Genomic DNA, 27124 nt, shown 5'->3' with positions numbered 1-27124 from the left:
CGAAAGTGAAATGCTGCCCAAGCAAAGCGCATTCTAGCATTCCGACTGTGCAGGGTATCTGCGCGCTCATCACTTCAAGATCAGCTCTGATTTGTGCGCATTTGTTGTTGTTGTTGGCCGAAATTCATTTTAAATTGAGAAAAATCGCAGCTACTGGCACGAAATCACGAAAAGTTTTAATTATTTTCTAACAGGCAAACACACGCAAACAGCGTGAGAGAGCGAGAGAGAGGGAGAGAGAGAGAGAGAGGGAGCGAGAGAGAGCGTGTGATAGAGCGCAGCATATGCAATTGTTGTTGTTAGGGTTTGCTGAACTTTTCCAGGCACGCCATTTTAGAAATTGTTAGGAAACGGGCCTGTCGTTAGAATCCAAGCAGTTATGCCAGCTGTATCTATGTGCGAGTGTGTGTGTGTGTGTGTCAGAAATTAAATACGTTAAATCGTTTGTTGTGTGCGTGTGTGTGTGCACATAGCGACGGCAATTTGTGGTCATTTCCTTTTCATCAGCTTGTGAAATTTTTCTATTTTATTGCTAGTTCCTGCAACTTGAGCTGCGTACGTGCAGATGCTCAAATTACGCACAGACACACACACGTACAAGCACACGCACACGCACACGCACAAATGCACGCACACGCACAAATGCACGCACACGCACATATGTCCACGCTGTCCTCTGGAATGTTTAGATTACAACAGCTCACACACACACACACACACACACACACACACACACACACACTGACACTCACAGACGCACACATATGTGAGAAAAAACAAGAAGACGGGGCGCATAAATATTTTTTGTAGCTCGGTTTCAAGCAGTTGCTTTTAGACCAAATATTTTTGGAGAGCAAAAGCAGCTGCTTCTGCTCAGCGTCTCTGCTTTGGCTCCATTCGCCTGGGCACTGAGGTCAGGCCACGCCCCATTGCCCCACATTTGGCCCCTTGTGTGGCAGGTGGGTGTCTCACTGTGTGCTGTGTGCTGTGTGTGTGTGTGTGTATGTGTGTGTGTGTGTGTGCGGCCACCTGAATGCCTAAGCCGTAGCACCTGAAATTAAGTATACGTCATGGCGAACTCTTAAAGTGTGTGTTTCCCTCAGCGCAGCTATTCGACTTGAAAGCTTCTTCAGCTTGGACTTTAAAGTGCATTTTAATTATCAAATATAAGCCCAGGAATGTTTAGAAACATTTCAAGTGCCGTTCACAGGTGTCGATGGCAAATATTTAGTTAACCAAATAAACAAAGAGAAGGCAAGAAGAAGTTTAAGCATCCCTCGAAGTGCTTTTGTACAAAAGACTTATTTACGACCAATTGTTTCCATAGAATCCATATAATCTAGTAGGACGAGACTTTGTATTAAGCTGGCCGGCTCGAGGTCAATTTTGGTTTAGTTTATTTTCTTTTATATATTTATATGAAAACCAACAAGCAACAGGATATAAACAGCAAAAAGCAAGTAAAACGTGCTCTAGTCGGAAGTGCTCGACTTGGGAATTCCCGGAACCTCCTTGCTGGCGGTAGGTTTTATATGAAAGAATATAAGAAGAAGATAAGAAGAAGATAAGAAGAAGATAAGAAGATAGAAGTACTGCTCGGGCACTAGGACGACCTATGTTCAAAATTTCAGTCTCTGGCTCTTATAGGTTCTTTGCTGGATGCAAGGAGCTTGTTATTTGTAAAAAAATGTGTGTGGATCTAGTTTCCCTTTACAACAAAAAAGTTTTCGTACCGTAGCTTGATTTACTCAGCCGAACAGCTAGCTAGCTATATAGTTATCCGATCGGATTCCTACACGAACTGCTTGTAGACTAGTCTAAGCAAGGCCCTATAAAGATAGCTTTAAGGCTGAGCGACAAGTTTGCTTCGAACGAGACAGACGGACATGGATCATGACCATGTCTAAATGAGGATCGTTTGCATAACCAATTTATTATACCCTGGAAAATGTCATAGAACGTAGCTTAGATAGTTGATGAATTAATAAATACACTAACTCCAATGTCTGTTTTTTTTGCTAACTAAAGTACCTAAACTTTTCCATTTATTTTAGTTTTAAAGAAACAAATTTGAAAATCTTGTGAAAATTTCAAAAGTTTTCGCAGCAATCTGTTTCGAATCTCAATCTATGTCATAGTTTAATGTTGAATGTGACCCATTTGAAGCGCCTGCAAATATGCAACATTTAATATTCTTATCTCGTCTCGTTGGCCTAATAAATATATGTGCTCGTATATATTGAGGGCGGCCTCTCGGGTCTCTTAAGTCCAGCTTCTGCTTTTAAGCGATGCAATTTTACAAAATTCACAATCGCAGAACAAATAATTTAAATGGAATGCACAAATTGTGGAATGCAATTAATAAGCGCACAAGTGTCGTGCTATGATGAGTATGTGTGTGCTTGTGCATGTGTGTGTGTGTGTGTGTGTGTGTGTATTTGTGTTCGCATGTGCATCCCAAAATGAATGACAAACTTTGTGCAGCCGCTTGAGCTGCGCGTGGCGCGTCCTCCGTGTCCCATTTGCATAAATATTACCAAAAGCCCTGCCCTTTAAGCCCTTGCGCCCTCAACCTCACACACACACACACACACACACACACATACAGACACACACACACAGAAGCATGCATAAAAGCCCCCGCTTTGTTGCGTGCGGTCGCTAGGTGGCGCTGTAATCAACTGTGTCAAAATGCCAACGCAGAAAGTCAAAAGTCGTCGTCGACGTCGTCGTCAAGAGGCAACTGCGACAGCAGCAGCCACGTTGAAGGCAAGTCAAGTTTTAACACACACACACACATACACACAGTCACACACACACACACACACACATTGTCAAGGCAGGCAGCATCCTAGGCGCAAATATTTTTGTTAGAAACGAGGCAAGCGCCAAGGAAAAACTAAAGTAAAAGCCAAGCGAAATCAAAGCTAAAATAAAACAGACAAGTACTTTCTATGATAGACTGGCAGATACCCTGTTTTAAGTAGTAGGAATTTGTCCTGATCAACTGGTGATAAACTTACAAATCGTAATTTTTTTCCAAAGTCTTCTTTTGGGCTGAAACGACTTTCAAGTGAAGGAAATTGGTGTAGGTGTATGCATCCCTTAAAGTTGGGCATGCCCCTAAATTGTCTTATGTTGTCTACAGGGTATCATAAAACGGAATGAAAGAAAATGAAATGAAAAGCAAAAGCTGACAGCTTGACGAACGTTGACAGAGGACAATACACATGTGGTATGTGCGGGTGTTTCTCATGTGTGTGTGCGTGTGTGTGTGTGTGTGTGTGTGTGTGTGTGTGTGTGTTTGACAGGTGTAGAGGCACTGCAGCAGCAGCCGTCGAAAGTGTTCACGTTACTTTGCTTGTTGTAATTGACACTTAAACTCGAAATTTGACGCAAATTGCTGAAGCACAGCGCAGCGGCAGCAACAACAATGCAGCTGGCAGGGGGCTGGGCAGGTGTTGAGGAGGGGATGAGGTGGGGCACAGGCACAGAAGATGCCGACGACTGTGTGTGTATGTGTGTGTGTGCCCAGCGGCAACAGCAGCAGCAAAAACAATGCAATTCAAGTGTCGCTTGCGAAGCGGAAGTTCTCTAGCTGAAGCCGACTCACACACACACACCTTCACTTTTAGCGTTAACATACTGAATTGTAAGTTGAACAGACTTGCATGTGGCTTAGGAAGGTGCTGATGCCATGGGCTAGAAAGAGGGGAAGCTCAGCTCAGCTCGAAAGTCAGTTGCTATTAACTTAAATTACGTATACGCTGCATACTTCTGTGCGCCGCATGCGAGCAAATTTAATGCCAGCAGCAAATGTTACAAAAGCCGCGCATTCAACTCACCTGCCGCACACACACACACACATACACACACAACTCATATAGAGTAGCAGCAGCAGGAAAATTTATTGTTTGTGCCGGGCAACATTTTAGTGCGCCAGCTGCCTTTGCCTTGATTAAAGTACAAATTCGCGCACACTAGCACCACACACACACACACACATACGAACACACTCCCACACACCTGGCTAGAGCATATGCATAGCTATGTTTGTCATTTAACACATGTAATGCCGCGGCAAGGGCTTTTGTTGTTGGCCGCCTGCTGTAAAAACGCGCGAATGTTTGATGCCAAACAGGCACAACAGCAACAACAACAAAAACAATAAGCAAAAGTGCTCGTGAGATACCCTGTAATCAGCTCAGCCCCAGGCAATGCCCCACAAATTAAATTCCACAAGTAAAATCATTTTTAATCAAAGTAAATTTGGTGTAAATAGCTGTAATAATTCTTGAGTTATGCTGAAACAAAAAATAAAAATCGATACTTATCGATTTAAGGCAAGCGGGAGAAGTTATCAAATAAAATGGCAAAACTGTTTTGTTCATGATCTTCAATTTTCAAGTTCCTAGCTCTTATAATTTCCCGGATCGACGCTAGATCATCCCGATCAAGAATATATATACTTAACGTTGTCGCGGATGTCTACTTTCGCATGTTGAATGCATTTAGCATAAGATTTGTATACCCGGCCAACAATAAATACAGGGTATAATAGCAGCAACAACAACTCTCAGCGTTATGTGTGCAAAAAGTAGCGTTAAAATGGATATACCGTTACATTTATGGCACTATGCTAATGCCCCAGAGTATGTTCCTTTTGGCATACACGCATATACATACATATATGCATATGCAAATGTACGTGTGCATATATGTGTATGCGTATGTGTATATACATTAGCACGCGCCTGCAAGTTTGGCTAAGCGACAGCTGACAAACGATCTGGCAACTCTGCCATCGCAAACTGTGCACAAAGAACTAGTACAGGCAATTTGCTAAGACGCTTAGCGATAAGCAGAAAAATTGCAAATAAAAAAAATGAAAGAACAGCTGAATACCTAAAGCCCAGACATCAGATGTGCGACATATTTATATAAAGTCCTCCATTGTGTGTGTGTATATGTATATATATACATATATGGGCGAGTGGTTCCATGTGAATACGATCTAGATCATTTGTTAGGATTAAAGTGTAGCTCGCAACTGCTGAGCTTGAGGCTAAATAGGAGCTCAACTTCGAATGTTTGTTCGTATGACTGTCTAAATGTTCAAATGTTGTCCAAAGAAGCCCTATTGAATATTTGCGCTAACTCCTATATCGAGTCTTAAGGCCTTCAAATTCTATAGCCAAGCCAATTCGACTGAGCTTGTTATTCAAATGTCACCATAATATCTCTTAATATGTTTCCATGCTATTTATGTTCATAGAAATGTGTTACATTTTAATAGTAACTATCAGCATATTCATATATCTAAACATATGAATATATATATATATATTATGTATACAAGGGCAGTCTGAGGGGTAATTGGCCTAGAGAAAATAACAAATTTAGCCACCAGATCATGGTATATATGTTATCATTTACTATTAGCTATGCTCTGTCAAAGTTTCAGAGACCCAGAAATATTGGATAACATTAACGTTGTCTCCTTCAATTGAGAGTTTTTTAGTACTCGAGTATACGAGAATGCACGAATAGCAGATACCCTGAAACCAGCGTCAAGTTTCTGTTACACACAATTATAAATCATGATGTTAATTATATTATATTAGTTATATTAAATTAATTATATTATTTAATTATGTTATGTTAACTATATGCAGTATATGCAGCGGCTGTGCTTCTTCTTGCCTTTGCCCCAAATTAACATACAGTATGTATAAGAAACTCATTCTTGACAAGCTTCGGTGCTTATAGTCCGATTTTTTGGAAGTCTTAAAGTCTTTAGCATGGCATACAAAGTAAAGACAAAAGCTGAGATGGAGGAAAAAAAGAATACCTGTATACTATACGAGCAGCTACATACTAAGTTATCTGTAACTGATTCCTATAATATTCGAGCCATGCTTACAAATCCAAGTGTCAATATCTTTTATCGATATTATGAAAAAGAGAAGGCGTATCAAATATAATATATATTATATTTTAAGTCTGCTGCTAAAAGTCGTTTCCAAGATCTACCCGACTATTGATGCTGCAAGAATATATAGATATACACTTTATGTGTTCGGAAATGCATTCCTCTGCCTGTTACGTACACTTGCGGAAAAACAATATATAACTTTTACGATCTTGAGTGGATTCAGTGCATAATTATGTATGCTTCGATCTGGTAGCTCTGGCTTTTTGAAATCTCCTCAGAAAGGCCTTGCGTTGGCAGACTTCTTGGCCTGGTTCTGCCCGGCATACTGGGCTGATTAATTTTCAGCCTGCCCTCGTTTTAACGAGTGTGTGTTATATCGTTAAATATGTAGATGAGGCGCACTTCTGTGACTTATGTCAAGCACAACAGGGACACAACTCTATTAACTGCTAACACACACACACACACACACACACGCACAGCGTGTTAACTGCTTTGACTGGCAAATTAACATATTCCGAGCGAGTTATCCCTTAATGCGGCATCTCATCTTCCAATTTCTTCAGCTCGGTCTGCGCTCGTCACACGCCTCGCATACGCGACTTAATGCGTATTCTGTGTCTGTCTGTGTGCGTGTGTGTGTGTGGGAGTGTGTGAAGGTCACCACAGAGCGCCCCGCTGTCTGAGTGCCGGCAATCAGTGCCCCCCAGCCCCAGCCGTAGTCCCCCGTCCAACCCCTTCCAATCCGTACCCACTGCCACACATCCGCTTGACACCCGCAACCAGCTCCATCTCCTGTCCCCGCATTCGCCTGCTGCCCGCGGCGCCTGTTTGTCTGCTGCTTTTCGACTGTCGTTTGTTTTGTTAATGAGCGAGTGCCCCCGCAACCCGCCCCGCCCCCGCCCACGTCGAGCTCTCGAGCTGCCTGTTTATGAATAAATAATTAAAAAGTGTTTGTTCCTCTGGTTGAGTTAAGGCAGCCGAAACGCATTCCCCCTGCCGCCTTAAGTAAATTCGCCAATTGTTTTGAAACGGAACAAATGAGAAATGAAATGAAACGAAATGAAACACTTTTCGACATTTGGCAATTAATTTTGAAATATGTATTTTCGGCTATTTGCGGCCTATCTTCTTCTTCTGCTGCTGTCATTTGCTATTGTTTATGTTTTTTGTTTAGATGAAGGGGCAGTGGAAGGGGGGAGGGGAGGTCAGAGAGCATTCTCCAGACCGCAAAACATATTTGTTTGGTTGCGTGTTAAATGCTGTCCCAGCGCGTTTGCGGCATTCACCATTTTTGGCTTGCCAAGTGCAAGTTGTGTTTCCGTTTCCGCTTTGGGCGTGTTGACACCTGTTCCTGCCCCTGCCCCTGGCGCTGGCTCTGGAAAACCGCAACAATCGCAATGGCAGCCAAATGGTCGGACATTTTGGCAACCATTTTGGGACACAATGGAACAATGGCAACCTGGCACCCTGTGAAGAGTGAGACTAAACAGCTATGCGATTATGCTCCATGGAACTCGAGAAGTGTGGAAATAAATTACTAAGCATTATTGCACTTGGGACGCATGGCACAATGGAACATTAAGAGCTTGAAATTATAGTATCCATTAACTATGGAACGAGGGAGCTGCGGACTATGCAGCTATGCGATATTATGAACTCTGAAACTATGGAACTATGAAATTGTAGGATAACAGAATATGGGACATTAGAGATTATGGAACACAGAACTACGAGTATTCAGGTAGAAAACAAGAGGAATGTGGAAGAGGAACAAAAAGGAACAATGGAATCTATAAATTTTGGTAGTTAGAACTTGCCCTTTGATGCTATAAGGTTATGTATCTAAAGACCTTAAGACTTTCAAGTTCAGGGCAAGGGAACATTAAACAATTCTTAAGGGAACATTGGAATAGTGAAACGATAACATCTTTAGATCTTTTAGACTTGCGAGCAATGGCAGCTATGTAACTATTGTGTTTTAGAAATGAACTAACATTGAGAATTGGAAACCCAATCAATATTAAGTAATCGTTGGTTGTGTCAAAGGTTGCAATCTAATCCCTGGAGGACTTTGACACAAGAAATGTGTAAGAAAATAAGAAAAAAAAAAAAGAAAATGTGTAAAATCAGATCCCTTCAGCTCGACGTAGGCCTGAGGAATTGGCTCTAAATGTTAGATAGTCGGATCTCAGTCAAATAGAATACAAATAAAACGTAGGCCAACTAAATGGAATTAATTATGAAAGTCTGATTGAATGAATGCTACAAATCCTATAAGTCCACGGTTAATAGGATTTAATTAGCATGCGAAAATAGCATAGAAAATTGTGGGCACAATTTGTGTGCTGGAATCTAAACGTGAAATTCTCATTAATTGTTTCAATTTCCGACAGCTTATTCATTTATGATGAGCAATCACTGCGTGTGTCTGTGTATTTATTGGGAATATTCATTGCCAAAGCTGAAATCGAATGCCAGCTAATTCGGCTGCGAAAATCGGCAGAAAAGCGAAAACCATGAATTTGGGCTACGCCCACTAAGTACTTATGCATTAATTTGGGCCTTTATGTGGCGGCACTTTCCACGCTTTTGTGTGTGGCATTTGGGCTTTCTATACCCTAGCTACTACCAGGCAGGGTGTTATAGAATTCTCACGAAATGTGTAACATACAAAGGGAAGACATATTCGACTCATAAAGGCATACACATATGTACATATATGCTGGAATACATGCTTTTGGCTTCCTTTTTAGTTAAAGCTTGCCAGTTCGAATTCAATTTGAGTAATTTATTATTATTATGACCAACAAGGCATAAGATATAAACATATAGCTTGCTGTCTGCATAGCTATTGCAAGAGCTGGGAGTCTTTGATTTAGTAGACTTTGCTATCTCCTTCTGAAAGCTTTAACCAGTTGCGAATTGCAAGCGTCAAGCAGTACCAACAGCCAATATAGCCCTGTCTGGCTGTTTTTATCTACACCAAATATTCCGTCAGTTTTAATGCTATTGTCACATGACCTTACGTATGGAATGATCGCTCGAAAATAGGGGTTTTTTTTATAAAAATATTCTTTTCTTTTTATCGTTTATCCTGTTCAATTTTGTTAATTACGAATTTAACTCTAAAACTAACATCGGATCCAAATTCGACAACTTTATCACGCAGCTCTTAGAAAAATCGGACATAAGATAGGTTGTTGGATTAAAACTTTTCCATTTTTCAAGATATCTATAGATATATACTTTTCGCCTAACATATCTACGAGAGCGCATCGAACCGTTCTACCATCAACCAGCGCAAACAAAGCTCTTGCCTAAACGCACTTCTGGGACATCTTTTTTAAAGGGTATCCAAGCGTCGGCGTGCCTAAGTTCATTCATGTTTAGTATATTTTTTTTGGTCGGCTGGTCGGTTGGGTTTTTGTGACCTTTTGGAAGCCGCTTAGCTGTCGGAGCATAAATTTTGTTAGCAGACCCGCAGCTCGAAGTTGCGAAATCTGAAAATATCAAAAAACTTTCATTTGAAATGTAACGGTGTGTATGTGTGTGTGTGTGTGTGTGTGCGTGTGCGTGCGTGTGCGTGTACATAGTTCTAGTCTGTTAAGCCCCTTTGACATGCATCCCCTTGCCAACGTTTGCCAACTTGGCTTGCATTTCATTTTGCATAAATTTACGAGTGAGCTAAAATACGAGCACTTGGCCAACATTTTTGCCATATAGCCATATTTATTTTAACACTTCAATGTGTGCGTGTGTGTGTATGTATGTGTGTGTGTGTGTGCTGTGTGTGTGTGCCAATTGACACTCAACGTGGCCAGCAAACGTGGTCAGTGCCGAGGCAACTGTTGAAACTCGTTGAAAGATTTGAGCACTTTCAAATGAATAATTTCCACCCTCGCCCATTCAGCATTTCTGGACAAACTTTTAAGTTTCATAGCGCATTGGGGCGGATGGAGGGGTGGTGTCGGAGGGCACATTGAAGTGCTGTTGAGACCTTAAACAGGGTAAACATTAGGGTAATAAGCTATGATGTTGAATCCCTGGCTTGACTTACAGGCAGCTTTATGAGGATTCTTAGGCCATGACTGTGTGATTGGCTTGTGCGGCCGAGTAGAGAGTGTGATGCTGGGCAGTGCCTAATTTTATAATATATATATTACATAAGCTTGTATATATGAAAGAACTAAAGGATAAGTCGTGCCAAGGTCTGGTTTAATATACATTTATTATGTACATTAAATGAATCTGTAAGTGTGGAAATGCAGAGTGCAAGAGAGAAAGAGAGAGAGAGAGATAGAGATAGAGATAGAGTGAGAGAAGAGAGAGATAGAGAGAGAGACAGAGAGAGAGAGTACAGTAGTGAGAGCATGAGCAGAAACAAAGTTCAACATTTAAATAAACAATAAAAGCGATTACATGAATCAATGAGAATCACATAGAAAGGAGCCGTTTAAAAAACGTTTAATTTTATTCAAAGAATTTTTTAATAAAGTACCTTGTCGTTTAGTATAAGATACCACATATATCGGCTATTCCTTGGCCTTGCCCTGGCCATATAAATGTCTTTAAATTTCAAAAATCGCTTTTCTATGAACCTTTCGGGCTTGGAAAAAAAGTTATCTTAACAAAAACTGAGTGGCCTTGTCCCTATTAAAATGCTGGCCACATTATCCCTAAGAATTGGACTCATTGTGCGCTGCTTCTCTAGGCTGACCGGCTGTGCATGGGCCTGCGAAAGCTGATAGAGATCCGCATAGTATTCCATGCCAGCAATGCCCACTGCATTGAAGCTGGCCGACACTTCGGTGCAGTCAATAATGGACGTCTTCAGGGGTGTGACCAGCAGCGTTGAGTAGTAGGGCACCTTCTTGCCCTCGAGGAGCTCCCTGATGAGCAGCACAGCAGTGCGAGAGCCCGCCAACAGATTCCAACGCGACCAGCTGAAGTTGTGGGACAGTGCCAGGGTCGAAATGCAGGCATATGTGTGCATTTCCATCACATAGTTCTTCTCGCAAGAGCCCTCCGTATAACAGAAGGCATCCTCATCTGGAAAGATGTCCACGGCGGACAGAATAAGCGTCGCCTTCAGCTCGGCCAGGGACAGCGTCTTGCCAAGCATTTCCGTTATGCCCTGCGTGCTACCGCCCTGAAAATTGTGCACAGTGTAGCCCGCCTCGGTTATGGTCATCTCCAGGCTGATCAACGAGGCGGTGAAGCTGAAGTGTATGGTTCCCGGACTGCAATGGGAAACCAACTAAATGAGCTGAACTAAAATTTGTCTAGTTGTGAGATACTTTTTCATATCTGGCCGCAGATCCCATGTCTGATAGGGCATATTGCTGTATTTGTTCAGGGCGAAGCCAAAGATACCTTTGGATGATATAGAAAATGATAAAGGCAAATCGGTTAATGAACTCAAGAAGATGCATTTGTGAACTACATATATATTACTAGCAGGCAGACCCCGGAGGCCAGTTCGATATAGAGGACAAACCAAGAAAGAGCCAAACCTCGTGAAAATCGGATGAGATATGACCGAGATACGGGGCAGGGAAGTTTTCATCTATGTCTATATAGGATATTTGAGGGACCGAGAATAATGTTGCCAGATTTATTTAGAAATGTTAGCAAATGACTTGTGAACTAGAACTAGTTCAGTGTTCATTTAATAAACTAATGCTAGTTTCTGAGCTTGAATTAGAAACTTGCATAAGATCTAATTGCTAGGAACTAATCCTAATTAAAGAACAATCTTACCAAGTCGGCCCGTCCGAAACTGTATGGATAACTTGTCCTCGTTGAACTTGGTGTCGTGGACATCACGTGTGCTCCACTTGCCCTGAGTAATGGCCGCCGTGCTGCTAAGCTTTTGTCTGCGACTAGTGAGGAGAAGAGCGCACAAAAGATTGAGAGAGAGAGAGAGAGAGAGAGAGAGAGATAGAGAGGGAGGCAGAGAAAGAAAGAGAGAGAGAGAGAAAGATGTAGAGAGAGAAAGAGAGAGATCGAGAAAGGCGGAGGAAGTTTAAGAAAGGAAGAAAGTTAGAGACAAAGAGATGGAGAAAGGGAGAGAGAAACGGAAGTGAGACGAATAGGCATAAGGAGAAACAGATATATATAAAAAGAGAGAGAAAGATGAAAAGAAAGACCAATATAGAAAGGGAGAGAGTGAATGAATAAGAGATAGAAAAAAGTAGAGAGTGTGAAAGGGGAGAGAAATAAAGAAGGCAAGAAAGAGAGTGAAATAGTGAGAGAGAGAAAAAGGAAGGAGTAGCCAGAGAGAAAGAGAGAGATAGAGAGCGAAAGAGGGAAAGTAAAAGATAAGAGCAAAATAAAGTAGGCAAGGGAGAGTGTCAGGGAGTGAGAGAGAGGAAGAGAAACAGGGAGAGTGAGGGGGAGGGATAGAGGAAGATTAAGAGTGAGAAGCAGGGAGATAGAGAGAGAGAGAGAGAGAGAGAGAGTGGGGAAGATAAAGAGAGATAAGAAGGGAGATAGAGGAAGAGAAGAAAAGACAAAAAGGGAAAGAGAAAGAGAGAGAGAGAGGGAGAGAGAGAGAAATGGAGGAGGGTGAGATGGTTAAGGGATTGCGATCAGATTAACCCACGCTTCGCTGTCGCAGTTGTCGCTGTTGCTGTTTCTGCTCAGCAATTGGGGCAGGGTGCCGCCCGCTGAGGATTCACCGACGTCGCCGCCGATGCCGATGCCGCCCTCGAGCAGCTCCAGGAGGCTATCATCGTCATCGTCGTCATCGTCGCTGCTCTCGTGGCTGCCAGCTGACTTGGGTGTCGTCGCCGGCTCTGGCTGGGCGGGCAGCTGGTTGTCGCGAATGAAGGAGATGCCCGTGTAGTAGGCAAAGGCAGCAGCCGCTGCGGCTGGCTGCAGCACCTCGACCAGCTCCTGGCTGAGTGGACGCAGCTCATCGGACAGCTGCTGGTTGACATCCTGCTCTGAGCCGGTGGGCGTTAGCTGCTCGGAGATTTGCTGCAGCATCTCCGCCTGCTGCTCGCGAGGCAGCTGCATGCGCCACAGCCGATCCATATCCTCGATCAGCTGCGAGAAGAGATAGCAATCGGTGGGCATCACTGGCGGCGGTCGCGCTTGGCTGCGGAACCTGAGCAGCTTGTCAAAGCAGAGCGGCGGAAAGAGCTCCGCCGGCTCCGCGGCATCCAAAAACTCAGCGCCAATGCCCAGGCTGGCCGCCGGCCGTGTGCTGTCCGCCTCAGCAGGCGTTGCCTGGCCTGCCACTTGACCCAGTCGCACGTGCGTCTGGCGTGCCAGGAACATGACCTGCCGCTGCGGCTGGCCGCTGCTCGATGGCGGCGTCTGCTGCTCGAGCCGCACGCAAAAGCCTTGCGGCAGGCGCGGCACCACGAAATCCTTGACCAGCCCATATAGGTCCACATTGCTGGGTATTGCGCGCAGATCAAAGTCGCCAATCTCGCGCAGCGTCTGCGTTTGCAATGCGGCCAGGTCTGATTTCTGGGAGCGCATCTTGGCCGGACCGCGTGGCGAACTCTTTAGCGGGCTGGGCTGTGCGTTTGTGGAGAGCGGTGTTGCCTCTGTGGGCGTGGCTGTTGTGGCCGCCGCCGTCGCCGACGCAGCTGGATCCGGCTTAACGCCATCCGCCAGCTGCGACTCGAGCGTCTCGATGTCCGTCTCCCAGCGACAGGCGATCGGGGGCTCGAACCATATCACCGAATCGGGCAACCTGTGTGGGTCAGACATGAGAGTATAGGTTATTCGATGTTGCAAGGAGTTACAACAGGGATAGGAAGAAACGTGCTCGACTAGACATTACTCTGTTAACATTTCTGGTTCAATTTGGCGAATCGGTTCAATCGCTTATTTTCGAGTCGTTCCGTTTATTAGCTCATTCGTTCAATCAATCAGCTGCTCTTGAACTCGGCATTCTGCTCAGTTAATCAGTCAAACGATTCGTTTAGGCTTATAATTCCCAACTGATTATAATTCTCAACTTGCTAAAAGCCGACAGCTTGTGCCTGAGACTTGGCTTGCTTGGCTTATTGCCAGGAATTCTGGTTCAGCTAGGTAGCCAAGTACTTACTGTAGTGTGACCAGAGCGAGCTTGTCCAGCGCCGCCTCGATCATGCGCATCTCAGCCTCAATCTCCTCGGGCAGGCGACGCACGCCGGGCAGCACCGGCGGCGGTGGCTTATAGGTCTGATAGTACTCCTTGTGCACCAGACTGTTGGCAACTGTGACTGCAATCGGAAGCTTCATTACGACTATTACGACTATTTGGACGGACTACGTACTGGTGCGTATGAAGGAGCGCGCATTCAGCTGTTTGTCCTGCTGCGGCGTCTCCAGGAAATCGATGCAATAGACGCCGCCAATAATGCGATACTTGCGCAGGTTGACATCTGTCTCGAGCATGCCGTAGGCCTCCGGCCCGATGGCGCGACGACGCGCCTTATTCAGCTCATCCTCGTACTGGGCATAGAGCTTGTCCACATCGTAGCTGCGCTCACGCGGCGGCTGCGAGCTGGCCGAGTGCTGTTCCTGCGTCAGCTGCTCCAGCTCAGACAGTGGAATCTCGCGGGCGCACTCGTCCAGCATCGACTGCAGTATCTCTTTGCGTTTGCGCCATTCGCGTTTTGTTTGCCGTAAAATAGCTGGAAATTAAATTGGTCAAGATATCTAGCAAAACAGATAGTTTCTATGCGGTACAAGAAATTTATTTTCGCCGGATCAATACTATGGAAGATAACTGCGACGTCTGTTTTGGCCGAATCCGACAAATGTTCTGCTTGCAACAGAAAAACGAACCTTTCATGAGAGACAGGCGGACATGGCAAAAAAACGAGCTGGTTTTGAATGGATTTCAATTTGAAAGCTATTTAAAACCCGGTTGAAAACTAATTTAAAACTGGTTTGAGCCCATTCTTCCTTTTGCATATAGTTCTCTGTATTGGCAGCGAACAGCTGAAGCGCTTACTGGCATTTTGGGAGCGTGCATGCCTCAGCTGGAAGCTGCTGCAGTAGTCGCTGAAGTGGTCGTAGTTAAGCCAAAGACCGCGCAGCGCTGAGCTCTGCAGGCGCACGGTGGGCGGCAGCGAGATGTTCATCTCGATGGTGGGGAAGTCGATCTCATTATGGGCCGATTGTTCGCCAATGCGAGCCTTTGGATTGACAGCGCTGTTTTAGAGAGAGGGAGAGGAGAAAATTGTACAATAAGTGTTAAGGGAAGGAGAATGCACGATAGGAATAAAACGATTAAGGAAATGAAAGAAGCAATGAGGGTGAAAGGAAGGAATATAGAGAGAGAGAGGGAGCAAGAGAGAGAGAGAGATAAAGAGAAATTAAGAGCGAAAAAGAAAAAGGACCGAGAAGACAGTGAGAAATTACGGATACAGGCAGAGAAAGTGCGATAAAAGGGGCATACAAATTGTGCAAGGGAGTATGAAAGTTGCTGAGAATTGATAGCTTGAATAAAGTAAGAGTGTGTGAGAGAGGGAGAGCGAGAGGGATAGAGAATGTGTGAGAGGGGAAAAGAAAAAACAGGTAGAGAGAGAGAGAGAGGGGCAAAAAATATAAAGAGAGTACAAATACGAATGGGAAAAGATAGAGAAAGAGCAATAAGAGAGGTTGAAAAAAATGAGTAGATAAATGGGAATAAGAAAAAAGAGAGAGATGTAAATAGAAGAAGAAGAGATCAATTGCATTTGATGCCTCACATCTGGGCATCCTTAGAGAAGGTCCAAACGAAGCTCTGGAAGACATCGGAATTGTAGATGTGCTTGGAGACGCCGGGTCGATCGATTCTGCAATGGGAAGAGATCTAAGCTAAATGCTGCGTCGAATATCTAGGAGCTACTCACTCCATGTCGCGCTCAATGTGCGACATTGTCTTGTAGGTGAACTCGTCCAGATGCTGTTTGAGGAACACACGCATCTCCGTCTTCAGCTTCACCAGATCGGCGGCAACATGAGCCGACCGGGATTTGGTGTACGCCAGCGACTCGTCCAGCTCGTTGAGAATCTGTTGAGAACAGTTGAATAGTCTGTCCAAATGCTTAGCCCTGTGCAGAGTTCAGTCGGCTTACCCCCAGCACCTCCTTGAGGCGCTGTGCATAGACATCGCCGAGATTGCCCTGCTGCTGGCGGAGCGAGACGCGCGTCAGATCCGGCACATGGGCGTCCTGGGTGAGAAGGGTGCGCTCATCGGTGCGCAGCAGCCAATTGCGTGCCTCCAGCTGGCGTTGCGCAATATCCGCATGCCACTGATGGATGTACTTGCGCAAATCACTCGGACTGGCCGCATTGGGCAGCCCGTTGCAGCGCATGAACTTCTCCCACTCGCACTGTTGCCGCTCGCCCGCCTTGATGGCCTCGATGCTGGTGTGTACGGCATCAAAGAATTTCATGCTATCCTTCAGCTGGCCCCGGCGCAGACGATTCTCGGCGACCTCCTGCTGCTGGCGATGCTTGGCCTGCTCCATTTCCAGCTTCTTGCGCTGACGCGCCTCCTCCAATTTTTTAAGTCTGACAGTTGGAGGGAAGACAACGGGTTAGCGGGTTGGATATAGACGTTGATTATAGAGAATATTATGATGTGCAACACATAGAAGGAGACATCTACCGAACCCTTTAAGGTATACATATTCCACATCCGTTTCAACAGTCAAGTCGATGTCCGTCTGTCTCTTGGTCTTAAGACTCTATCCCCGAATCCTTGCCTAGGCCTAGGTCTACATATCGGAATCCGATAGATCGGACGTTCACTTCTCGGAGATTAAGAGTTTAGTTTTTGCATGGAAATCTCTGTCATTTCTCAAGTTATCTTAAGCTATAGCAGACTATTTGGTTCGTCTGGAAGCAATCGGTCCTAAATGGAGCATTGAATCTTTGGCATGGCAAAGAATCTTTTTTATATATATTGTCTTTGGGCCTCAACCAACTTTTCCTTCTCCATCTCGATGCGCAGCAGCTCGGCCTGTTCGGCCTCGAGGCGCGCTTTCTCCTTCTTCGAGAGCTTCTTCTTGGGTGGCTGCAATTAGATTTCAGTTAATTATTGACTCTATTTAATATAATTTAATATGGCTGAAGTGCCACGCCCACGCTACCATATTGATGTTATGTCAATTGTCAATTGCCGCAAAGTTGCAACTGGCCGTGCAACAGCCATGTGGCAGTCAACTCGCCATTTATTGATCCAACGTGTGGCAGCTATGGCTACAACCGGTTGTTGCTGCTGTTGCCGTTGTTGTTGTTGTTGTTGTTGTTGCTTTTGTTTTCTTTTTCTGTTTTCTGCTGTTGCTAAGCTCGGCGCCTAGCTAATCCCATTGCCAACGCGCAACTGGTCACCGCAAAGCGTCAAACAGCTCCGGCTGCAGCATCAGCTTGAGCTGAGCTGCTCTGGGGGCAACACGGCGCCGTCCCTTAATTAAATATTCCTTTGGGGGCCACAGCTTAGCGCCCTTTAACATTTTCCGCTCATTTTCAGCTTCGTTGGCTTGGGGGAGGGGGTGTATTCGCTTGTGGTTACCATAACGGAGCCGTCACTGGATTTGCAAGTCATGCCCTTGCGGCTTGAGCTGGTGCCAGGGATCAGCAAACGATAAGTTGCCAGCGCTGCTTCTCACTTTTGTGTCCCCATTGGTCAAGCACAAGGTGTCAACTAAATTATTGAGGAGCACGGAAGAGTGCTTCAGTCAGCAGGGGTCGACTTTGAGGTACCCTGTAACCGGTGCCGAGCTGCTTTTACAAACTCTCTAGCTTCGAATTGAAAATGAGTAAAAGTTGTATAATGGCAACAGTCAAAAGCAAGCTTCTCCGACCCCATAAAGTATATATATTCTTGATCAGCATCAACAGCCGAGTCGATATAGCCATGTCCGTCCGTCCGTCTGTCTGTTTCTATGCGAACTAGTGTCTCTGTTGCAGACAGTAAATATGCCGGAATCGGCCGGATTGGGTGACTATATCATATATTTAGCTTCCATAGGAACGATCAATCGAAAAGTAGGTTCTTGTATGGAAAACTTTGTTGATTACCAAGATTTCTTTCCCGTTTTTCAATTTATACCATGCTTCCTACATTTTTCCATGCTTCCAAATTTAATCAAGATCGCACTTATATATTATATATATTCTCGTTGTAGTATATCAGCGATTATTCCCCGGCCTTGCTCGGGCAAAGCTTTTTGTTTCAAATACTTACTAAAAATTCATTCTAGTTTTTTGAATCTTAAATGAATCACAAATATATTTATATATGTATATATTTAGTAAGCAAAAAAGTTGCATATAACCGTTTTTCACGATTTTTCCACATTTGCGCGTGGAATTTCAACACATCAAATAACTACAGTAAACATTTTGGTCAAACAGGACAAACAGTTGTCTATATATACAAATATTGGTAATAATTTAAGAATTTACTTTCAATATGTTGTTTCTAGATACATATAAATCACATTTAAATGGGGCTTGAAATAATTTGATAAAGTGTAACGTGCTAGGCAATTAATTACTCTTCTAGGATGATTAATTGGGCGTCTGCTTTCGAAAAGTTTCAATCAGAATAAATGTTTTGTGCTATGCACGCGATTTTCCGCGATTTTCCACGATTCTCCAGTCGGTGACAAAACTTTGTCTGCGCTCTGAACCCGCCCCGAACTCTGGTTTCGGCACTCTGATTCGGGCGTTGTCATAGGTCCTGCTCCGTGTTTTGCTATTTTACGCCTAATTTAAACTTTTTTTTTTTTGTTGTGTGCCAGCTTTTTGCCCGACATTCGCTCGCCCCTTGCCCTACCGCCCACATGTTTGTCGTTTCAGATAGCATAAACTTTCCCAGCAGCAGCAGGCTGGGGCCAAGAGGAGCTCATAGGCGGCGGCCAGGTGGCAACGATGGCTAATTACCTGGCAATTTAAATAGCAGGTCAGAGCCTCTACCGCTCATCAGTGGGCCCCGTTGCCAGCTCGCATTTCACATTTCTCGGCTAATTGCCGCGTGCGGAGGCAACCTCCGCGGCTTATCAATTTAATGTGCAGCCTTTTGGGGTCTGCCACAGCAACCGATTGCAGCAGCGACAAAGTCAACTGCCAGCTGCCAGTATCATATCCGTGGCAATTTCTTATGTCCCAGCAGAGGGTATTATATTTTTGTCGCAAAAGTATTTATATACTCTTGATACAGTATCAACAAGCGAGTCGCGTCTGCCTGTCTCTCAGTTTGGGTGTTGGTTCGTCCTACTGCTGGACGGAACCTTTATTTTTTATTCCAGCCCCGATATGTTCCTTTGAGTAGGATCAACTGTTTGTGCTGTTCACAAGTTATCTTGACTAAACTAGGCACTTTCAAGTTGAACTATGCTCTTAACATAAACGAAAAACTTATTAGCAAAATCTTACTATATAAAAAATAGCTTTTTATATGGCAAACGTATCTGTTGCTCACGCCAATTTGCGAGCTTCAAGTGTCTAGAAGGGCGTTTACACTTCGGCTTGCCAAAAGTAGCCGTTTCTTTCCTGTATTTTCCTTTGAAGGTTTCACAGCAAAAGCAGCTTAACAGCTGTGAAATACTTTTGCCAGCATGCGCAGGTTGCGCTGCAGAGTGGAGATTAATTAGTGCTATTATTAACAATTATTATTATTAACATCAGTTTTATGCGAAGCGCAAAAATACTTTCAAATAAAAGCTTACAGTCCATTTAATGATAGCTTTGCGCAGAAAAAGGTATAAACGTTTACAGTTGGTTAACCTTATGAAGAAAATAAAGCTGTGAATTCTTGGGAATTGTTTAACGAGAACCATTTTTACGGATATTCCTTTGCCAGCTGCTCCTCATTACAGCTGCTCTTTGTAAAAACCAAGGCACATTTAAGCTTCTCTAAAAATGGCGCTCTTTTGTTAACATTTACGTTAAACATTTAGCAGTTGAACGCAGGCGCTGCGCTGTTAAGTGTAAAGTACAGCTGAATAACATGTGCTGCTTATGTTAACAATAACATCAGCAGTAACTGTTAGATAGAAAGAAAGGATTAATTAAAGTTTGAATAATACAGAAACACTACTAAAATGTGTATGTTAAGTTTAACAGCTGTTAATGAGTGAATGCTGAAATACAACATTCGTTAGTTATGTTAACAAAAAAAGCTGCTGCTAAAGTCCACACATATGTTAACAAGAGCTTAAACATAACTAAGTACCATTGATGCTTAGAATATAAGCAACATTTTATAATAATTTTAAGTTTATGTTTTTCAGATAACAGCGTTAAGTGTTGGGCAACGAGAAATAATTGCAATAAAGTGATAGCAACATTTATTTTCCATTACAATAAAATGTGTTGTAAAATGTGGAGTAGCTGAAATCATGCAACATGCTCAAAAGTTTGTATAGTTGAAAATAATTGCAGCGCAAATGTGATTTATTCCGAGCAGCTGCTGTTGTTGTTGCTGTTGCTGTTGCTGTTGCAGGTGCCATTGTAGCTCTTGTTGCTGCTATTGTTGTTTATGTTGTTGGTCATGACTTGCTCTGGCCCTGTGCCTAACAAAATATATGGCTGCTGCGGGCCATGAAGCTGCGGCCGGCGGATAATCCCCGCTGTAAGCTGTGACAAAGCTGCGCCAGCTGCCAACTCCCCCAGTCCACATACATATACACACATGTATTTACGTACACATATGACATCCCTGCATATGGGCTGTATATATATATATATATGTGCATGAAAAAATCCTGTTGGCATGCCAATAAATGATAAAGCCGCATGCGTAATTAGCTTCGTTTTGGGCACGCACTTGAGCGAGTTTTGCTTTTTCTCGCTGCTATTTATTTCAATTCATTTTGTGATACCCTGATCTCACTATCTAGGGGGGTATATTGCTTATGGTCAAGTGCATGAGACAGGCGAAAGGAGGCAAATTAAATGATATACATGTTTATATATATGTATATGCATATTTCCGATCAGCATCAACAGCCAATTCGATTAATCCATCTATAATCTATAATGTGCCATGTATGATTTAGAGACTTGAGATTTTCAATTTGGGGTATCAAGAAAAGGTCGGGCTTATTTAAAACCAACGATAATTCGCTGAGTTTTCCCGCCATCGATAAATATCGACTTTGGCGGCATATCTCGGGGCTTATAGGAGCTAGAGATCACAAATTTGGTCTGTTAAGTATATACAGATCGAGAACAGAAACCCTCAAAATGGTTTGGATAAAAAAAAAAAAAACATATTTTGCAAGTTAAAGTCGTGAGCTTTGATACTTACACACATTTGTGTACAGTACGTAAATCCTGAAAATTAAAAAAAAATCGGACAATATGTACCGAAGTTTATCAAGAATGCATTTTCTATAAAAAGTGAGCGTACGTTGCGTGTGTGTGTGTGTGATGCTTCGCGTATGCGTATAGAACAATTGTAGTGCTAGATTCAGGGTATTTTCTAGTAGAGCTAACCCGACTGCAGTGTGTGTGTGTGGGTGTATGTATTGCTGTTGCTGCCACAAAGACGCAAGCTGCTGAAGCGTTTGCTTGACTAGTGGCTGCGGCGGCAGCAGCGTCGTTGCTGCACAATAAAAATTTATCATACGCACCGTTGACGTTGACAGATCGTTGAGCTGAAACGTTGGCGACGGACGACAACCGACAGGCGACACGCAAACAAACGACAAAGGACAAACGACAAACGACAAAGGACAAAGGACAAGCGCAACAGCAGTTACAGTCATGGATACATCTGCTCCGCTCAGTTGCGTTCTGCTGTTTTGTGATGCGATGCGATGCGATGTGTTCTGTTGTACTGTTGTCTGATGTGCTGTGATGTGATGTGATGTGGTGGCAGCTTCTCACTGAATGCGGCACGCTCCAGTGCACTTTGCAATATGACGAAAATTTTGTGAATACAATATGATTGCGCTGTGCTCTCCTGTCCTGTCCTGCCCTGCCCTGCCCTGCCCTGTCCTGTCCTGTGCAGCAGTTGAGCTTCAGCTTCAGTTTCAGCTCAACTGAATTGAGCTGTGGCTCAAAAGTAGCTTAACCCAAGTTGGCGCAATGCGTGCTCGATAAAAGCCACTTTCAATTTGTATTTTTCAATGCTTGCGTGTTGTGTGTGTGATTATTTTTTCCTTTATGTTCCTTTCAATAGTGAATAATTTGCATCTATCGTAGCGAATTAAAAGCATTCAGTCGCGAGCGCTTTGCATTTTGCCTTGCTTTGCTGAGCGCAGCATTTAAAACGTTTCGGTATGCGACACAAAAAAGAATCGCAAAAGAATATGCTCACGAGAGCGTAAGAGCGTAAGAGCGAGAGAGGGAGAGAGAGAGAGTACGTGATGCATGCATTTTAGCGTGCGTGATTAGTTAAAAGGAGCGTCCTCTTGATATCTGTATAGATATATGCATTTAATAAATTGTATTTGATAAATGCCTCACAGACTTCGTAAATTAGTCTACGAACTCATTGTGAGAGTATCACAATTTATGCTATATGTGTACACACATTACTTGTACTGCCTAAAAAAAAGTCCATTTCTTAAGAATTTCTCCATTTTTAGTGCTGTCGGGTTAAGGCTGTAGCATTGCAGTTGCCTGAAGCCAATTCATTTGCAATTTCCGTGTACTCTTTTTTGGATACACTCACAGCGAGTACATAGACTAATTTACAAAACCTGTGAGGCGTTTCCCAAATACGATCAAACATGTGAACGGTAGTTAGGCATATTTTCGTCTGCCAACTATCTGAACTGAGCTTTGAATTATCCCAAGCTATCGATAACTCACACAACGTCAATGAAATATACGCACAAATATTTTTGGGAGTAGTTAGCGATATTTTGGTCTATCGATTTGCCAACTTTTGAGCTTTGAATTATCCCAAGCTATCGATAACTCACACAACGTCAATGAAATATACGCACAAATATTCTTGGGAGTAGTTAGCGATATTTTGGTCTATCGATTCGCCAACAATCTGAACTGAGCTTTGAATTATCACAAGTTATCGATAACATATTTATTCCTGAGAGTAGTCGGATATATTTTGAGCTGGGCTCTTAGCTATCACAAGTTATTGAAAACTCAGCTCCTTAGTACGAAATCGATAAGAATCAATATTAAAGCCTTATATTGCAGCATATCCCTCAGCCTTTCTAAGCATATCTCACATTTTGAGCACATTTCTCGTAGCTGAGCGCAGTGTATCAGCCAGTCGGTCACTCCCAACTAGAACACTCTCGCTCTTGATATTCATGTGCTCTGTGTTATTTTCTTTTGCCAGCTGCTTGACAAATTGCTGCTCGCATGGTTGTCCAGATGTTTCGGGCTGGAGGCCGGAGGCTGATGCTGATGCGGCTGTTGCGGCTGCGGGCATGGAGAATTGCCAGCCAGTTAAGCGGGCATCTTGCCAGCGGCAGTCACACACACACACACACACACAACCACACACGCACGCTGAGGCAGATTCACACAAGTGTAACGATTATTAATTACAGTCAATTTACTTTAATATGCATGCGGCTGGCTGTGCGTGTTTGCGTGTGTGTGTGTGTGTGTGTGTGTGTGCTGCCAAGTGTTGACGTTGCCCGTTTCCAGCTCTTGGCCCGATTTTATAATTATGTAGTCTCAGACTGTGGGCAACCGACTGTCCAAAGGAACAAGACCGAACCGAACACCTCCCAGCCCAAAAGCTGAGCATTCAGAACGCATTTCTGCTTTTTATACCCTGCACGAACTGAAAATGGGTGGCAAGGTGAAAGGTGGAGCGGGTCGAGAGCTAAAGACTGGGCACCAAAGTTCGCAGGCTACTTTCAATTCGGTCGATAGCTAGTCCCGTTTCAACGTAATCGATATTTATCGATTTGCCGATTAGTTTTTATTTTTATATTTTCCTATATTTCGGTACATATAAGAGCTCGATATACTCGTAAAGTGCACATCGATCCAGAAATTGACTCTCCGTTGCCCGCAAATTTGAAAAACTGAATTTTTGAAGGTTAAGTCTTGGGTTTGGTGGCATATTTAACATAAGTCTAGCAAATTTAATTGGTATCGGATGAAAAAATAATCTATTTCCAATCTTCTCGGGCTGAGGGTACAAGAAGCACAGTCGCATCTTAAAGTTATGTGTGGGCTTAGGGTAACTCATATTCGGGCATACCCGTCTAGAGCATGATTGGCCTCGTTCTTTTTTGGTAGGAAGAACTCTGTATGGAAGCTAGAATGTTTGTAAGAGTAGCAAGGCACAGCGCGTAGGGTATGTCATAGTCGAGCATACCCGGCTAGCTTGTACTTGTTATTTTTTTGAGAGACAAAAAACTCTGCGTGTGTGTGTGTGTGAAAGCTAGAATGAGGGTGTGTGAAAGCTGAATGGGCCTAGGGTAACTCATAGTCGGTCATTCCCGCTTAGAGCACGCTTGTTCTTATTCTTTTTTGGAAGAATGAACTCTTAATGTGCTTATTGCGACAATGATGGCACTGCAAATGTTCACATGCACACACACACACACACAGACATACTCACATAACGAGACACATATACACACACACACACACACACACACATCTGCTCCGTCTGCCACTCACAAAGCGACTATTCCTTGGTCCCAGCTGCTGTCAGATTCTGCTTTTGGCCGTTGCAACATTGACAACCCACTCCGCCTTGGCTTGATTCCTTAATGCTTCATTCTGTCATCTACTGCCATTATATTTTTCTTGCTGATGAAACTGTCAGTTTAGTTTGACAACTGCTTATACAATTGTGAACGTTGGTGTAATGGAGGCGCCTTTGGGCATATCTGAATCAGATCTCAAAAATTAAAATGAATATATTGAGAGTTTTTAGCATGTAAATAGTTTATATATGATATAGTAGACCGACTCATTTGATTGCTATAACTATGCCCTGAAAGTTGTATAAAGATCAGACAATTAAAAACTGAGCTAATCAGGCATTCATTTCGCATGCATAGTATGGGGCTGAGAGTAGAAGAAGCACAGCATGTGTGAGTACATATGTACTTACCTATGTATGCACCCATGCATAGAAGGGTTCAGGGTATCTCTGAATCGTATACTGCCGACTAGCTCACTCAGACTTGTTCAATCAAATGTTTGTGGGATGCGGAGATGAAAATATAAGCATGACCTCGAACTAGGTAGTTAACTATAAACTTAATGCTCAACCCATTTTGCTTTGTCAAACATTTAATTTTGCTGCATTTGTGTTCTTTTCCAGCTGCTGCATATGCCGGATATCATATTCATATCGCCAAAACAAAGGAGAGAAAATTAAAGGAATACTTTGAAAGCAACAGCAATGATAAAAACAAATAAAATAACAACAAGGTGCAGGGTCAACTAAGTTGCGAATATTTAATAATTTTTTAGATAAATACTCAAAAGAATAAGCAACAACAAGAACATAAAATAATAATATTAATATTAATAATAATAATAATAATAATTAAAACCAAAACCAAAGCAAACCTAAGCCAGCCACAATTTAGCTAGAGACATATGAAAAATACAAATTAAAATAATTAACAATAACAAATAATTAACAAGCAAATATACAACAAATTACAGCAAGGCAATAATAATTAATAGCTCAAAAAACAAATAAAGGATAATTACGATTAACTGAATTGTTTACGCGCAACTTATGTTTTATTAGAAGACGAACAGCAACAACACAAGAACACTTAACAATAATTAGCATTAAATGGTTAACAACATGAAAATTAATTAATTAATAGTTAAAAAAAAAAGAAATTGACATAGTAAATTACAAAATATGATAAACTTATTTCAATTGAATTTAAACCAATTTACGCCATTGTGATTCTTAATTTTAGACATTATGCAAAAAAAAAACTCCAAACTAAATAAGACCCAAGAAAAAAACACGGTCAAATTGCAATTCTAAAAGAACAAAAAACCCAAGATTGCATCTTAACAAAAAGCTTTAAATAAACAAAAACCAAACAAAACAAAAAAGAAAAGAAAAGAAAACACAAATCGAGCCAAAAAAAACAAAAAAAAAAAAAAAGTTAATGACCAAAAAGCCGCAAAACTTGAAATGCTGTAAGAAAATCCACATAAATTCAGAAAAGGCAATTAGCATAAGTTGGGAAAATTCGAAGAAAAACAGCAGCTAGAAGAAGCAGCAGCAAACACACGCCAAGAACGCAGAACGCAACGCCAGCCGCCCACAACAACAACAACAACAACAACAAGCAACAAATTGTAACGATTACATTAGCCCGGCCACAACAAGAAGAACAGTTAAACCACAATAAACTCGGAGTTGAATTCCATCCAAGATATCAAATTTTAAGGGCTATGCAATTATGAGCGCCTCCTGAAAGTATGCAACAGAAATTTTGATGCTGCTGCCAGCAACCGCAGCAACCGCAGCAACAAAACGGCTTAGCTTTGGCCTGCTCTCCCTCTGAACTTCGCGTCGCTTACAACACTGCAACTGCAAGAAAATTACTATAAAACACTATCAGAAAGATAAGGGAAGCCAACGTTAATCTATGCAATTATCGTCGCGTTCAAGTACATCAGGTTTCTAAGCAAGTGGCGCGTTTTGGATAAGCTGCCACTGCCACATCTAAGCCGCCAAGATGACCATGTGGCAGAGTGGCGGCATGGGAGGCCATGGCTCCCAAAACAATCCATGGATGAAACTGATGGGCATCGTGCACAAGGAGCGCCGGCACACGGACAATGTGCAAAGCCAGAGCGGCTCCAACGAGCGGAATTTGAATCAGTAAGTTTTTAACATTTATCGATTTGTTGTCGAATGACATAAAAAATAATATGCATTTAAAGTCGTACTACAGTCGAGCGCTTGAACCATGAACTTGATATATCTTTAACCATTTAATAAGCGTATGCGCCCAGCAAGTTGAGAATTATTTGCGCATCGATAATTAATCGATTTTCAAAACGATTTCCAAGACAGAAATGATTAAAAGAACCTCAGTGTTGTAAAAAAGGAGAGAGAGATGGGGTGGCAAAAAAAGAAAGAGGGAAAGTGAGACAGAACGCGAGAGTTGGAGAGAGATACACAATGAAAGAGAAGAACAGAGCGAGAGAGAAATAGAAATATGTACATTATATACATAGAAAGAGAGAGTGGGACTCGGGATAGAGAAAGATACGAAGAGCGAGGGCGAGAGAGAGAGAGAGAGAGAGAGG

At 42.9% G+C, this 27124-nt stretch overlaps 2 protein-coding genes and 1 long non-coding RNA gene across 6 annotated transcripts in view; 2 read left to right on the top strand and 1 right to left on the bottom strand.

The window, feature by feature from the left end:
* The window catches only part of LOC135440006 (uncharacterized), a 43136-nt gene extending 17238 nt beyond the window's left edge, over positions 1–25898 (top strand). For both annotated transcript variants that reach the window (XR_010438222.1, XR_010438221.1), the window contains exon 3: positions 25155–25898. This is a non-coding gene — a long non-coding RNA (uncharacterized LOC135440006). The remainder of the gene's footprint in view (positions 1–25154) is intronic.
* LOC135439949 (dynein axonemal intermediate chain 7 homolog) lies at positions 10439–17480 on the bottom strand. The gene is made up of 12 exons (XM_064698831.1): positions 17448–17480; positions 16861–16949; positions 16006–16444; positions 15781–15941; positions 15637–15723; positions 14898–15097; positions 14215–14574; positions 14004–14160; positions 12543–13646; positions 11699–11820; positions 11236–11311; positions 10439–11178 (listed from the first exon to the last, which is right to left on the bottom strand). The coding sequence occupies exons 1-12, from the start codon at positions 17478–17480 to the stop codon at positions 10563–10565; spliced, it is 3444 nt and encodes a 1147-aa protein (XP_064554901.1). The 3' UTR covers positions 10439–10562.
* A 220-nt stretch (positions 25899–26118) lies between the features above and the next one.
* shaker (Potassium voltage-gated channel protein Shaker) overlaps positions 26119–27124 on the top strand; it is a 175296-nt gene continuing 174290 nt past the window's right edge. Inside the window, exon 1 of one of the 3 annotated variants that reach the window (XM_064698841.1) lies at positions 26119–26693. In XM_064698841.1, the coding sequence (XP_064554911.1) occupies positions 26548–26693 (146 nt within the window). In that variant the 5' untranslated portion in view covers positions 26119–26547. The remainder of the gene's footprint in view (positions 26694–27124) is intronic. The other 2 variants (XM_064698842.1, XM_064698849.1) reach the window with 2 other exon arrangements.

Source organism: Drosophila montana, unplaced genomic scaffold (assembly GCF_035044405.1).
Source record: "Drosophila montana isolate Dmon_TW-CO22-7 unplaced genomic scaffold, ASM3504440v1 contig_786_1, whole genome shotgun sequence".
Classification (NCBI taxonomy): Eukaryota; Metazoa; Arthropoda; class Insecta; order Diptera; family Drosophilidae; genus Drosophila; species Drosophila montana.
Note: the sequence above shows the minus strand (reverse complement) of the source record. Positions and strands in the feature narration are given on the sequence as shown.

What these genes read in the sequence shown, in the direction of transcription:
- LOC135439949 (XM_064698831.1), bottom strand. Translation starts at nt 17,480, where the DNA reads ATGACTTGCAAATCCAGTGACGGCTCCGTTATG. An exon ending in CACATTGAGCGCGACATGGA is followed by an intron (nt 15,724 to 15,780) that starts GTGAGTAGCTCC and finishes TTCCCATTGCAG; the next exon opens with AATCGATCGACCCGGCGTCT. An exon ending in GTTTCGGACGGGCCGACTTG is followed by an intron (nt 11,312 to 11,698) that starts GTAAGATTGTTC and finishes TATCATCCAAAG; the next exon opens with GTATCTTTGGCTTCGCCCTG.